At 35.6% G+C, this 16149-nt stretch overlaps 1 protein-coding gene across 2 annotated transcripts; it reads right to left on the bottom strand.

Annotated features, from left to right (window-relative positions):
- Positions 1-3435: 3435 nt before the first annotated feature.
- On the bottom strand, positions 3436-15938 carry slc19a2 (solute carrier family 19 member 2). Of its 2 annotated transcripts, XM_081381388.1 has the most exons (7): positions 15877-15938; positions 15662-15731; positions 9531-10097; positions 8125-8362; positions 7736-7928; positions 5679-5820; positions 3436-5582 (listed from the first exon to the last, which is right to left on the bottom strand). In XM_081381388.1, the coding sequence occupies exons 2-7, from the start codon at positions 15692-15694 to the stop codon at positions 5442-5444; spliced, it is 1314 nt and encodes a 437-aa protein (XP_081237514.1). In that variant the 5' UTR covers positions 15695-15731; positions 15877-15938; the 3' UTR covers positions 3436-5441. The 2 variants fall into 2 exon arrangements, with proteins under 2 accessions (XP_081237514.1, XP_081237513.1); XM_081381387.1 differs by having other exon boundaries at positions 15662-15904.
- Between the last annotated feature and the right edge of the window lie 211 nt (positions 15939-16149).

The following is a 16149-nucleotide window of genomic DNA, read 5'->3' as shown; positions in this document are numbered from 1 at the left end:
TTGATCTTAGTTAATATCAGTTTCAACATTTACTTATACATTATTAAAATCAAAGGTTGTATTTGTTAAAATTAATTAATGCACTGTGAACTAATATGAACAATGAACAGCTTTATTTTTTATTAACCCTTTCACGCATAGTGGTCACTACAGTGGACAGCTATTAAAAAAGCATTTTCTTGAATTTGCACGAGTTTTTATGGCAAAGTCGCACATCAATCTCTTCATTGGACCCTGGTGCATCATCCTATAAATTGCAACCAAGTGGCAAGCTTTTGTGTTTCGATTTTTTCCCCCTCCAAACCAAGATGGCCAAGGGTCATGCCAAGTTGCTCCAGAATATCCACCCATTCCTTCTATCCTAGGAGACTCTTGTAGGTAAAAAAAATATTGCAGCATAAAGCAATATCTAATGAGTCATATCACAGTAAAATTTTCCAAGTTTTGATTTTAGATTGAGAGAAAACTCTGATTAATCACATGTCCACTGTAGTGGACGTCATGCATGCAATGGCTCTATTTCAGCTACAATTCATAATTATAATGTGAATATTGTTTTTGAAATTTAAAACTTAAAAACTTATTATGCATTGATTTTTTCTACTGTAAATAAATGTATTTGTATTATTAGAATGTAATTTTCATTGACATCGAAAAAAGTCATGTGATTACATAATGTATGACACTTGTAATGCATTACTTTACTTGTTAGATCAAAAAGTAATCTGATTTTATAATGCATGTTATTGTAATGCGTTTTTTTACTAATAACATCAAAAAGTAATCAGATTACGTAATGCATGTTACTTTTAATGCGTTTCTTTACGCATAACATCAAAAAGTAATCTGATTACATAATGCATGTTACTTTTAATGCGTTTCCTTTCTCATAACATCAAAAAGTAATCTGATTATGTAATGTGCGTTATTGTAATGCGTTTTTTTACTCATAACATCAAAAAGTAATCTGATTACGTAATGCATGTTACTTGTAATGCGTTTCTTTACTCGTTACATCAAAAAGTAATCTGATTAGGTAATGCACATTACTTGTAGTTAATTACTTGTTAGATCAAAAAGTAATCTGATTAGGTTATGCATGTAACTTGTAACACATTACTTTACTTGTAACATCAAAAAAGTAATCTGAATGCGTTATGCATGTTACTTGTAATGCATTGCCCCCAACACTGATCATTTCAGATGAGATTGAAAAAACGTATCGCTAGGTTTTCTCAGAGGAGGGCTATGATAGAAATGTGCATGTCCATCTTGAACATAATCAGAATGATCAGCTAATAAGGGTAAATCTCCATACTCTGGTGCACTGGAGGGAGCATCTGAGTGGTTTCCACAGTTGTACCTTGACAGGCTGTAGAAAATTCCTATGGAATCACGTCCTCATGTTCTGATATCAAAGATACGCAAAGTGCAACTTGTATGAAGTTGTATGAAGCCATTGCAATATTTTGCATTTATATTTTTTGTATATATTTTATAGTTTTCACATTATTTGATATAATTGCATTGATTAGTTTGTTAAATTCACATACTTTATCTGTTTGATTATTGTCTTATATTTAATACAGTATATCTTCAGTTTAAACCAACCGCATGCTGTCCACTCAAGTGGACATCTAAAGATCTCTTTGAAAAATTTGTAAACAAATAAAATAAAAATCAATTCTTGTTTTTCATGCCCTAAGAGCAATAAAAACACATAGGAAAAAAATCCTGACTGAGGTTATCATAATTCATGCTTGAAAGGGTTAATTAACAAAGATTAATAAATACTGTAACAAATGTTTTGTTCATTGTTAGTTCATGTTACTTAATGCATTAACTAATGAACCTTATTGTAAAGTGTTGCCAAATATGTGTTGTTAATGTTTTTGATTCATGTTTTGTTTTACAATTTGAGTGTACTTGTATGCAGTTTCTTTTAACTGTACATTTATGAATTTAACATAATAAATATTCATTGCTAATGAGGAAAAAAAAATCAAAGTTATTTGTTTGTGTGTATTTTGTTCCACAATTAATTATCTATATATTTTGTTGATAAATTGAGTCAGAAGTAAACTTTTTATTCTGGGAACATTTTATATGGGCTATTTTATCTGGAATTTCTCTAATGCCCTCTACTGGGCATTCAGGGGTAATAAAATATGCACTAAGACATTTAGTAAATGAACATTATTTTCATACATTGCCTAATGACATGGATGATTTAAAATGAATATTAAAAAAAAGGCTAAATGTTAAATGTGTTATTAGTATATGCATTTATGCAATGTGAAAACATTAAAATGAATAATTTGTACAAATCTTAAATATTTCATACCAAAAGAAATGCACAGATCCACAAAATGTGATCAGGTTTTTTCTTTATTTCATTTTAGAAAACCTCTACAGAAGAATACTTGTAAAAACAAAAAATAGCAGCACTAGAAGATCATACTTATTCATTTTCCAACATCATAGAGGACACAACACCTAAAACCAAATTACCTTACAATATAAAACATAACTTAAAGATGTTAGTTCCACAGACAAAATACTCACACAACCCTGTTTTGATCTCAAATTTTCACAATACTACACAACAAGACTGAAATTAAATAAAAAAAACAACAACATAAAAGTACATTTGTTATGTTAGCACAATCATGACTGAATTTTAACAGTCCATCAAGGCAATCATATGTTATTGCTTTTTTTAACATTTAAAATGTTTTTTGTTTTTTTTATTGCATGTAACTTATGCACAGCATATTTCTAAAATATCTTTCTACTGTATACTTTTTCTGTAAAGCTAGACCCTAGATAAAGATGTATAGATCTTTGCCGGTATTTGCAAATACGGTACAATGGATGGTGCAACGCAGCTTTCGGCTTGTCATGGTAAATTATGTCGCTGTTTAGTGTAGTCAATTGAATATCGTATACAAATTATTAATACTGAATCTTTTTATTCTGACATTTGAACTAAAAAATTAATTTCCTTCTGTTGTGTGTAACATGATATATCAAGGACCATTAGTGTTAAATAATGTTCGAACACATTGGTGTTTAAACACACATTCATGCTCCCCTTTATCTATAAATAAAGAAATGTTTTTAAAAAATAATGTATTAAATAAAACATAGATGGGATGTTCAACAAAACGTGTAGCTTTTGTATGAAGAAACGTAATGATTAAAATATAGCAGCACACATTGATAAACTGTTGCAGTATTATACAATCCTCAAATTTGATTAATCAAGTGACTGTTTTTGATTGAGTCCTTGAATCATTCTCTCTTTTCAATGGTTCAGTCCAGAACAAAACACAACCACTTTTGAGTTGCACAAAGATGTGCAAAGGTTAATTCTGCTGTGGCTTCATTTGGAATGATTTTCTTAGAATAGACAAAAAAATAACTAAAATGTTACATCTCTCTTTCTGAATCCAAAAGGCTTTGGGTGCTTTTAATTTTTTTTTTTTTTTTGTGCATCCTCCCTTTCTTTCCTCATGTCCCAGCTCCACCCCACTTAGGATTCAAGGGAACAAAACAAGTGATATTCTTGATCACTCGAGGGTCACCAGCTGCGCTTAAGGGATCTGCCCTCATGCTGTTGAAGTTTGGTTATTTCAGAAATTCATTAAGAAATAATAATAAAGTAAAATGCCTTGTTGAAATATGTGAGATGTATGGTTTGTTTAAACTGCAAAGGTAAAACAAATTGAAAGATTGTAACAGATGTGAAGGAGAATTTATGCGTGCGTCAGGTTTTTTCGACAAGAAACACTTCAAGTCGACATGAAATCAAAATTGACCCTATTTACTTTGTTAGCGCATATTACTAGTCTTGTGGTGAACAATTAATCCGTGAAAGTTAATACACAGAAAAAAATTGTTTGCCGTGGTAATCTTTAATCAAAATCTGAAAAGTTACTTCCGGTCTGGAATGGCGTTCCTTCTCTGATGACGTCAGTTTGACGGCTTGGGTTGAAAACGCTTAACCACTCCCCTCAAACCGTTAGTCTGCTATGAGCAGAGATAGAGAGGAGGAGCGCTAGAGTAAAACCCTGCCCTCTGTTCAATATTCCGTTTCCCTTGGAAATACGTCACAACACTGGAGAAAAGTCGTTTGCAACTTCCGGTTCACGGGGACTTTCAGTGCCCACTGGACTAGAAATTCAATTATAAACGGATAATTCCGGTCCTTGATTCTGATTGGTTGAGCCGCGTTCGAAGTCGTTGTATATTACTCAAACATACACCTTTGACCGCATTACATAGGCTAGTATTACTGCGCATTGCACAACTGCCGTTTGTGATTCTTTGTAGCTGCATGTGTTGCTTGGCAACCTCTTTGGAACTACATTGCATGGCGGAGGAATAAATGTGCTATAACGTTATATTTGTTGTTGCTGGTGCTTATTTTATGAATAAAATAAATATTTCGTTTCATGTAACAGCCATAAATTAAGGCATCATAATGGTTTCCTTTAAATAAGTGCATTTTCTTCTACACAATCTGTGACTGACAATGGCCACTTAGTGTATAAATGTGAACTCTGTAGGGATGTCCCGATCCGATCCACGTCATCGGTATCGTGCCGATACCGGCCCAGAACGCTAGATCGGAGAGAAAAATATGATCCGATACCTATCCAACACAGACCATGGGAAAATCTAGCTTAAACCATCACCTACATGCTTGAATATTAGTGTGACGAGCAGGACGAGGCCGGTGGCGTGATTACTGATGAGCGACACCTGTGCGACACACCGGTCTCGTATCTCTCACGGAGGAGCGGAAGCATAAAGGAGGAGCGACGACAGTGAAGAGCGAGAGAGGACAGGCCTGGAGTCATGTAGTGGTTTTTTATGTTTTATCATGTGACAGCAGTCGTCCGTGAGGGGCTGCTGTCTTTTACTTTCGTTTTGTTGTTGATTTATTTTATGTCATTAAAGGGTTAGTTCACCCAAAAATGAAAATTCTGTCAGTAATTACTCACCCTCATGTTGTTCCAACCCCGTAAGACCTTCGTTCATCTTTGGAACACAAATTAAGATATTTTTGATTAAATCTGAGAGTTGTCTCACTCCTCCATAGGCTCCATAGTGTGTGTGTGTGTGTGTGTGTGTGTGTGAGAGAGAGTGAGAGAGAGACAGAGAGAGAGAGAATAAAGGGTGGCAGTCTTTCATAATCAACTGTTGTTGTGGACTATATACTATTATTAGTATTAGTTCAAGAATAAAATAAAAATATCGGATTGATATCGGTATCGGAAGTGAAAACGTGGTATCGGGACATCCCTAGAACTCAGTAATAAGAATCATAATTATCAGTGCTTAAAATCTATAAAGCTGGATCAATCAAGTATGACTGATTTGGAAATGTTGCTTTTTTTGTTTATACATTTTTTTCTGTTCAGTTGGACAGAGGTTTACTCCATAACCTCTGGAACAGACTCTGTTGTGGGTAATTCATTCTGTCCTCCAGATCTCCTTCTTTTGAACAGTTTATACAGCCCAGCAATGAAGAATATCACTGCTACTGCAGCAAAGTAACTCGCATAGATCAAAAACTGTGGAAAGCAGAAAATTGCACAGGATATTAGCAGCTTTCATTAGTGATGCAAAAGCATTATTACTCACTCGGCTGGATTCATGTTGTACTTTACCTGTAGAAAAATGTCCAGGCCCAGTCCGACAGAATCTACTACAATCACTGTAAGAAGCGTCTGCAGTAAGAGTGCAATGAAAGTGTTTACTCCAAAAACCAAAGCATATCGTTTCATGCTTAAGTTAGCAGCAATCTGATACCTGCAATATAAAAAAGACAAATGAATTTGACCTTTCCCAAAATTGATTTAAAGTGTTATGCATTTAAATATTTTACAAGGATTTTTTTTTAAAGAGTAGACTTTTAAAGAAAAGAAAGTATTGTCAGGGTCCAAGTGCACGTGGACAACTCGACTGAAACAGCCAAATGAATTTCAGATAAATGAGCAGAAAGACTACAGTTTAGAAGGTAACGTCGCTAATTCAAATCTCACTTCAGATTTAAACATGATTATTTGGAGTACTGCAGCAACAAGACTGAACAAACACTGACAAATATAGATGGAAATGGAACCAATGAATGAGTTTGGGCTCTCTGTGATTTAGGAATGCAGAAACAGTGTTTATTCATTTAGCCCATCTTCCGGAGAGTAAATATGCACTTGCTTTGTAATTAATTATTTAAAGAGTTTTGGAGTTTTTGTTAATTTTGCTGTTGTTACTCCCAGAGCCGTAAGGGTTTGTTGTTGTGCCCAAGCTGTGCTCTGTATTCTCTCTTTGACTGTTTAACTCCACTCTAACTTCCCTAAGCACTTCCCCTCAGAGGAATCCTCAACGTCATTTTGAAGTGTGTTAAAGGTGGTATCGGTGATTTCCCAAAAATATTTTTATCACATTCATCTAATCTTTCCTAACGATCCGCTAGCTGTCCGCCCCATAAGCATGCTGTCAAAAGAACGCGTCTCTGTAGGCAGCCTAGGCTCTGAGATCTGCACACAAAAACAAATGGTTTAGCCAAACACTCAAAACCAAAACAAATAGTGTTCCAACCAATCACCGACAGGGGGAGGGTGTTGTGAGCCACCTTTAAACTTCGTAAAGTGGGTGAGGGACGTTTATATGGACAGACACTCGACCCTTTGATTTTGACAGAGGTTGCGAGTCTACTCAATATGTACACTTTTAGCAGAACCATAGACCACAATGCACCATGGTTGGGACGTCACAGCAGATCACGCTTAATTTACCCCCACCCCACACAACTCTAGTGTATTGACATTCTATTGTATTGAGAGTTATTTTGACATTCAACCGCATTTCATACTTGTAGCTACCTTAGGCTGACTGTTTTTTTTTTTTTTGTTTTTTTACACAATTATAGTTCGTTTTAATCTTCGATTTAAAAAAAAAATTTATATAAATATATTGAATCCATTTCTCCATAGCAGATTCCAAGTGATCAAGGGCTTAAGAGTGTTCCATTAAAAACCCATTGCAAGGGTTCAGCCTGTAGTGAGCACTCATGTAACGCAAGCAATGACGTACATCCAAGTGAATGTAATATTGTGATATTTTGAAGAATATGGGTAACCAAACAGTTAATGGGGCCTCATTGACTTCAATAGTAGGGAAAAAAATACTATGAAAGTCAATGGTGCCATTCAACTGTTTGGTTACTGGCATTCTTCAAAATATCTTCATTGTGTTCAACAGAAAAAAAAAATTCATACAGGTTTGGAACAAATTGAGGGTGAGTAAATGATAGAATTTTCATTTTTGGGTGAACTATCCCTTTAATCACTCAAACCCCTTTATCTAAACTTCTCTACTTAACTGTCGGACTTGTACATCTGCCATGTTTGTAGTTTAACACTTTTTTATTTGTGTTTGTAGTTCTAATCAAATCCTTGTCCAACACGCAATGGGTTGTGGGCAATATTAGCCGTTACAATGTGCATGGATCTGCACTTCGGATTCTAACCGGAAAGAGTAGACAATCCGGGTATCTTTGGAATACTCATTTCTCCTTTAATTTTCTTTCATCCTCATTTCTTTCGCTGTCGTAAGTTCCTAGAACGCTGTGGTCCGAACAAAATGTACCTTCACAAAATTAAACGTTATCCAGCGTAAAGCTGATTTCTAAAGAAAATTGATACATATTGACAGCTTTACTTACGTTGCTATGGTGATAAGCAGCATGTAGGTAGCTCTGAAGATAACATAGGCAGTGTAGCAAACCCAGATATTCCTGATGGTGTCCATGAGGCACACACACACTGCAATTACCACAGAGAAAATGCAGAGAGCAAGTTCTCCCCACTCTGCCCAGGACACTTTCACAAAGCTTACAACAAATGCAGCAAAAGCACCTGGCGGGAGGAACATAAGTCATTAAAAGTGCCCATATCACGCTAATTTCCAAGATCATCATTTTATTTTTGGGGTCTACTAGAATACATTTACATGATTTAAGGGTGGGGTAGGCAAAATCCAGCCAGAAGTCGTATAACAAAGTAATTTGAGAATGAGCATATAATAAAATTAATTATAAACCTATGACCATACCAAGCAAGGTAGAAATGGTCTCCACATATCCATTGTAGATCTCAAACTCATTGGAAGGCAAGATTTTCTCCCAAAGTGCTTGAGCGTAATTAATCACCTGGAAGTAACCACATGTGGACAAAGCCCACCACACTGACCAGGCCAGTAGGGTAGAGGAGGAGTAACACTGCAGGAAGTCTGCCCAGAGCATTTTTAACACTTCCAGTAATCCACTACTGCTAGCGTTGTCCCTGAGAGTCTAAAAATCAAACAAATGAGTCAAATCAAGTCATAGATAGTTATCTGATAATGCACATGACTGTGAACATATCAGTATCTGCAAATATTAGCATTTTTTTAATGTTTAAAAAAAGAACATTCAGTCATCATTTAAAGACTTTGAAACCCAAAGATATGTTTTTTAATGAAACCTGAGATGGTTCAGTCCCTTCAATGAAAGTCTAAACAACCAAAAATCCAAAAAGGTCTTTAAGACGTCGTAAAATAAATTCATATGAATTGAATGTCTTAAAGTCTTGTAAAGAGATATGATCACTTTATATGAAAACAGATTTAATTTAAGCTTTTATTCACATATAAACAACACACATACATCATGTCACATGCTAAAACAAACCTCACTGGTCCTCATGCATCCCGCGCACGCACTTTTGAGCTTCCATAATTACCATATGTGACATGCTCCATGTATAATGTTTCAATCACTGCTTTGATGTAAATTAAATCTGTTGTTCATCATATAAAGCGATCTTATATAAGATTTGGATCAATCCACTTGATTCATGTAGATCTATTTTACGATGCCTTTATGACCTTTTTGGATCTTCTAAGTTTGGGTTATCTGGACTATCAATGGAGGGACAGAAACCTCTCAGGATTCAATGAAAATATCTTAATTTGGGTTTCAAAGATTAACCAAAATCTTTTGGGTTTGAAACAACATCAGAGTGAGTAAATGACAGAATTTGCTTTTTTGGGTGAACTATTCCTTTAATAGTAGCAGGTAATACTATTAATCTGAATTATCTTAATTCAATTCAATTTAATTCACATTTATTTGTACAGCGCTTTTCACAATACACATCGTTTCAAAGCAGCTTTACAGAAAATGCATATTTTGAGTCCACGTTACAATTTAGAGTGTTCTGTTATCAGAGGTAACTCTCTAAGTTATGCATTTCAGAAATGTACATACACAAATTCACAGTAAGCCAAAAAAAAATATTTTTAAACAATGTAATAATTTAAGGCAGAAACAATGAGCTCATTGAAGTAATGAATACTTGTTTATTAATTGAAAAGCATATGTTTTTGATTAACATATCAAACTTTTTGGAAGAGCATACAAATAAACCGGACACATTTTTTTAATTTTACTATCATTACATAAAAACTAGTCTACTCACCGTTCTTTCATCTGCACTAAGCTGCATTTTGGACTCTGGATCCTCTGGCTTCTCGATCAGCTGACCAGGGTTCATGGGTTCCAGTACTGCTTCATCCTGAGAGCTGCGCTCTCTCTCATGAAAGAACAGGCTCTTACCGGGCATGGGTAAGAACCAAGGGGCAACAAAAGCTATGCAGGAGGACGCCAGAGTGATGACGCTCAAGTAAAGAAGAGGTACCTGGGCTACAGACACCAGAATCTGTCCCATGAGTGAGCCAAAGGCCGAGCCCAACAGTGTGACACTGCGACAAAAACCAGTCACCCTCTGATAATGAGACGGCTCCACAACACTGTAGATGTAGGAGTAGTACGCAACTTCAGTGGCAGTGGCCAAACCGAAAAAGAACTCCAATAACTGCATGGCCCGCACACCCTGGGCCTTCATGAGCATAGCATATGTCACTATGAAGCTGGCCGCCTGGAGAATAAGCACAGGCTTGTAGCGAAGGTAATCCGTGACCAGGAAAACAGGAAAAAGCAGGACAAGGTAGGAATATGTCCATAATGGATAGATCTCGTTCACAACCTGTGATAAAAGATAAAGTAGTTTGAAGAGACAATAATACAGTAGTCAACATTTGAAGACAAGACAAGACAGAACGGGTTTTGTTCAAAATTCATGAAAGGTTTTGATCCACTTCAAATGGTGTACTGTAGATAACAGTGTTTATGGTGAAAAAAAAGATTGTTTTAAAATCTAGCTTAAAACGTGACATTTTAAATTGAACACCAAAAAAATGTAATGTGGTGTAACCATCAAGTAGTAACAAGTAGTAACATATTTTCCTTACACCTTCAATACATGCGAGTACACATTTTAATGAGGTAAATTTAAAATACAATATAATAGTAACATCTTTTTTTTAAATTAAAGAATATAATTAATTTCGGGGACATTTTACAACCTGAACTAATTAAGTTTATTGATATTGTACTTAGATTATTATTATTAGACTAAATTTCTCCTCCTAAACTGTTCAAGCTACATCCACCAAACTCACAATAGACCTTCAAACTGTCATGACTCGAGTTGCTTCATCTTTTCAGACTGATAGGACTATAAGGTTTTCCTAAAATTGCTGATCAAAAATCGGACAAATCCCATAGACTTTCATTGCGGAATGTTCAAATTGAGCCAAGACTACTCAAACTTCAACTGTCTAAATTCAGATTTTGACAGCTGGAGAGGCCCATTAGACTCCATTAGCTGCCATTCTATGTACTATTTGTGTACTATGTACTATCTATCTATCTATCTATCTATCTATCTATCTATCTATCTATCTATCTATCTATCTATCTATCTATCTATCTATCTATCTATCTATCTATCTATCTATCTATCCATCCATCTATCCATCTATCTATTAGAGGTGGACAGTAACAAAGTACATTTACTTGAGTACTGTACTTAAGTACACTTTTTGAGTATCTGTACTTTACTTGAGTATTATTTTTTTCTGGAAACTTTTTACTTTAACTTCACTAAATTTGAAAGACAAATATCATACTTTACTCCACTACAATTCTGTCAAGGTCCTTGAGTAGAAAGTAGTAATGTTAGTCAGTGGATGATTTGGTTACATTTTGGTTGGAAATGAAAGTCGGATTGACGTCAGAAACCGACTGATGTTGGTTTCTGAAATAAACCCAGTTTTCGTTTTCAACCACAATACAACGTCTGTCCAACGTTGGAGATTAATGTCAATCCTGAAATCGAATCTACCAAAATTTAATTTCAAAGTGAACTATCCCTTTAAGGGGGCATATGAAATGCATGGGAGGGAAATGCATACTGAACATGTACTCGTCTTCATGCCTGCTAACCACAGCATAACACTTAGCAATAAATAAATGGAGATAAAAATTATCTCGGAGTCAATTTAGTCAATCTCTGAGTCAAATTACCTCTAGGGAAATTCCTTCACTACAAAAGCCCTACTTGTTTCTTGACATCACAGTTAATCACAGTCTTGCTCATCCCGATTTGACTAACATATTCATACTAAAAGGCCAAAAAATTTAAATAGGGCACTATTTGAGGGAACAGCCATTTGGGTGTCCGAAACCAATGTGGAGGTTATTGAGTGCACTTATTCAATCCCACTACTGGAACTGTGTTCTAGAAATAAATTTGTATTACATAGTATTACACACACAACAATGCATTGACATTTACTTTTGTTACTTAAGTACTTTTAAAAACAAGTACTTCTGTGCTTCTTTACAACTTTTACGTGTAACAGAGTAATAATCAAGTAGTATCTGTACTTTCACTCAAGTAAAGAAGTTGTGTACTTTGTCCACCTCTGCTATCTATCTATCTATCTATCTATCTATCTATCTATCTATCTATCTATCTATCTATCTATCTATCTATCTATCTATCTATCTATCTATCTACCTATCTATCTATCTATCTATCTATCTATCTATCTACCTTCCCTTCTTTCTTTCTCTCTCTCTTTTTCTTTCTCTCTCTTTGTCTTTCTTTCTCTTTTCTTTCTTTCTCTTTCTTTTTCTTTCCTTCTTTTTCTCTTTCTCTTTTTTCTTTCTCTTTTCTATCTCTTTCTTTCATTTTCTCTCTCTCTCTCTCTCTCTCTCTCTCTCTCTCTCTCTTTCTTTCTTTCTTTCTTTCTTTCTTTCTTTCTTTCTTTCTTTCCAACTAACTAGACCATTAGACTCCATTAGCTGCCATTCTATGTAATTTTTCTAATCAAGACACATTTAAGCTTCCATACTTTTTCTAATCTATCTATCTATCTATCTATCTATCTATCTATCTATCTATCTATCTATCTATCTATCTATCTATCTATCTATCTATCTATCTATCTATCTATCTTCCCTCTTTCTTTCTCTCTCTCTCTTTCTTACTCTTTCTTTCTCTCTCTCTTTCTTACTCTTTCTCTCTCTCTCTCTCTCTCTCTCTCTCTCTCTCACACACACTTCTTATAATCATGTTTTATTGAATCCATTGGTTTATTGTTAATCTGTTTTTGTCTTTTGTAATAGAGTAATTTAAATTCTCTCTCTCTCTCTTTATTTCTCTCTCCTCTCTCTTTTCTTTCTTTCTCTCTTTTCTTTCTTTCTTTCTTTCTTTCTTTCTTTCTTTCTTTCTTTCTTTCTTTCTTTCTCTTTCTTTCTTTCTTTCTAACTATCTAGAGTGACCATTAGAGACTAGAGATGCGCGGTTGGCGGTTACGGATCGGGCGGATGACGTGACGAAAAATAATATTTTAATTCAATTTGGGCGGGTGGTTGAACTAATCAAATGAAAAATATTATGTATGCAGCAATCATTCGGATGGCGGGCGGGTGCGGTTTTGAAAATTGGTCAAAAACGTTAGTGCGGATGGATGGCGGATGGATGATGAGTTTTGTGATGCGGTTGCGGATGAAATAATAGCCCATCCGCGCATCTCTATTAGAGACCATTAGACTCCATTAGCTGCCATTCTATGTAATATTTCTAATCAATCGGACATATTTAAGATTCCATTCTATCTAATATTTCTAAACTAAAACAAACTATTTCAAACTGAAAACATTCAAACTGTTAAAACTACTAAACTAAAACTTAAACTAATTAAAATTATAAAAACCTTCAAACTTCAAGCTTTTAAAAATTCTTCAAACTTTCTAGCAAGTCTTTTTTATGCCAACTTAAAGCTTGTCTACAAACTTTTTTTTTCTTGTTCTCTCTATGATATATCTGTTTTCCCCGCATGTTGGTGGCACATGACCTTGAGTTGATTTGATTTATAAACCGAAAGCTGAGATGTATATATATAAAAAAAAAAAATGGATGCAAGCTCACAACCTACAATTAGCATTTCTTCAAAAGACACACAAACACTCTCTGAAGCCTAAACATCTTGTGATTCAGCTTTATTTATTGCAGGATTTTACTTTGGAAAAGGGATTAATCTGCTAGGATTAGCTGGGGCGCTGTAAAGGGGGGGTAAACGATGACGATTCTCGGGGCCCATGACTAAGAGGGGGCCCAGAGAAGCCCCCAATAAAATTGTGGTGCTAAAAAAATATTTGATAGTAAAAATTATTAACTTTAATTTATTCTATTTGCTGTTTCCTGGTGTCAAAAAAATGTATTTGTTTAGGAAACACAAACGTCCGTGGGCCCTTCTCCCCCTCTCGATTATCATAAAATGGTTCAATCCGCCCAAATTGTATCCAGGCAACACAAACAGCTTGACTTCACTTATAGCGCCGGTGTGATGAAGTATCATAGAACCGAACGGTTCGTTGGACTATTTTTCCTGCCGACCAAAATTTCACTATTTCAAATGTAGGCGCGTTGCGCGTGGCAAGCGCGCTCATAATGTAAGAGACGCCGGCGCGACCACAACATTGTCCAACATCAAATGTGCAAACGTAATGTAAGCGGAACGAAACTGGGCTACTCGTTATTGTGTAGTTGAAGGACCGCTTATCAGTTTGGACCAGTGCAGCGCGAGCGATCTTGATCAAGCGACACTGTTACACAGCGGTAATAAGAGATCCAGTAAATAAATCCTTTGAATTCGCCACAGAAGTAATAACATCGCTGTGAGATCTAGTGAGAAACATTCACATTTCTCCGTTTTTAACGGATCAAACAGCGCTGACGTGGAAACCAGGAAGAAACATTGTGCCATGAATGAACTATCCAGTGTCCACAGATCAGCAACATTCACCATGGATTTACTGTAGTAACACTTAACTGCAACCATGGAAGTTTGGCAGGGCCTAGGCTATAATGGCTTCAAGTAACATTACGTCGGTTTTATTTTGACATTATGAATACAATTGCTGCCCTCAAATGTTAATCTGAACTAAAAATAGACCTTTGTTTATAACTACTACAATATTAGGTTACATTTCATTTTCTCCAATGAGCTGTTTTGTTTATGCTCCTAAGAAGAGTCTATTATAGCTCCATCATTGGTCAAAGTGTGTTAGTTTTAATAAATAAAATAATAATAATAATAATAAAAATCTCTGGCATTTATTTCTTTTTGCTGTATCGAAAACGTACCAAACCGTGACACAATCGTATTGAACCGAACCGTGAACTTTGTGAACCGTTACACCCTATCTATATCTCTCTTACCTATCTGTCTACCCCCTCTGAAGCAATGGTTGAAGCAATTTGAATGCTGAGAAACTTTACTAAGACGATTTGAAAAGTTAGTTTATCTGTTTATTGTTATGAATGTTTGATATTTACCAAAAACATCACTTTGCAGTGTGTTGTTGAATGAGTTTTTTTAATAATAAATGTATTTTTAATTAAAACATTTGTTAGTAATAGTCATTATTGGGATTTGATCTGGTGTTTTACGACTGCATAATGGGTGCGATGTAGGTCTTAATTTTCATTAAAGTGGTCTTAAAAAGGTCTTAAATTTGGGGTGATAAAATGGGGAAACCCTGGAAAGAGGCAAAGGGTCGACAGTATGTTACCCAATATTTCACAAGAAAAGGTGGGTTTGTAAGTAGGCCTAAATTGTTTGTGGACCGCCCGTGACAATGATCGTAGCCTACGGCACTTTTCTATGCATACGCACGCTTTGTACATGAGGCCCCAGGTCTCTACGGTAGCATTTTTCGACAAGTTAGCACGTTTCGATAGAGCAGGGTGCAGCGGGTGCACGGCTTTGCCTCACATACATACAAATATAAATATATGTGAATACACTATATGACACATGTACAGCTATGCACAGTATATACATTATACATACTGAAGTAGTGCAGTATTACAGAGGACAAATTACGGGTGTGGAAATTGTCTGATTGACTTAAATATATGAGAATGATAGTCAAAAAACCATAAACCATGATTTTATGTAAACTAATATGAAAAAAGTCTCAGCTGTGTTGGGGGCCCTAGCTGTCAAGATTCTTTTCATGGGGCCCAAAATCCTTAGCAGCGCCCCTGAGGATTAGACAAATAGCTGGCAGATTTTCCATCTAACTAGCGGATGGGAAAAGTTTACTTCCCAACACCAAAGTATATTCTTCACATTAAATTATTTTTTTCATTCTCATTCTCTACCACAGCACTTCACTTAACGTCAACGTTACCTCTGTTTCCGTCAGGTTTTTGTCAGGTCCCATCAAAAACCGTGTTAGAAAAGGCTCCAGTGGTCTGAGGCTGGAGAAAAATCCATAAATGCACAGTAAAACGGTGGGGCAAAGCCATGGTTCAGTCATAATCGCTTGCGCCTATTGACCTTAACGCTACACAGTGAAAGATCCAGTAGCATGTTGCAATCGTTGCAATGCAACTCTTCGCTCACCGGTTTGACCCTTCTTCTTCTTCTTCTTCTTTTAGTTATCTGGCCGTTTACTCCATAGGAGCATTACCGCCACCTACTGAATTTTTTTTTATCCACCTGGGTGATGAATCTGTATTGTTTTCTTTTCTTTTCTTTCTTTCACCTTTCCTTCCTTTCCTTTCTTAAAAAAAAAAAAAAAAAAAAAAAATTATTGAAGGGGGGTGAATATCCCACCCACCCCAAAGGATCAGAGCCCAGGCTTCAGCTGACGCTGCGTGTTCAGCTCCTCCAGCT

This window comes from Scardinius erythrophthalmus (assembly GCF_964197995.2).
Source record: "Scardinius erythrophthalmus genome assembly, chromosome: 12".
Lineage (NCBI taxonomy): Eukaryota > Metazoa > Chordata > Actinopteri > Cypriniformes > Leuciscidae > Scardinius > Scardinius erythrophthalmus.
The sequence above is the reverse complement of the archived record's forward strand: the minus strand, read 5'-3'. Positions and strand labels throughout refer to the sequence as shown.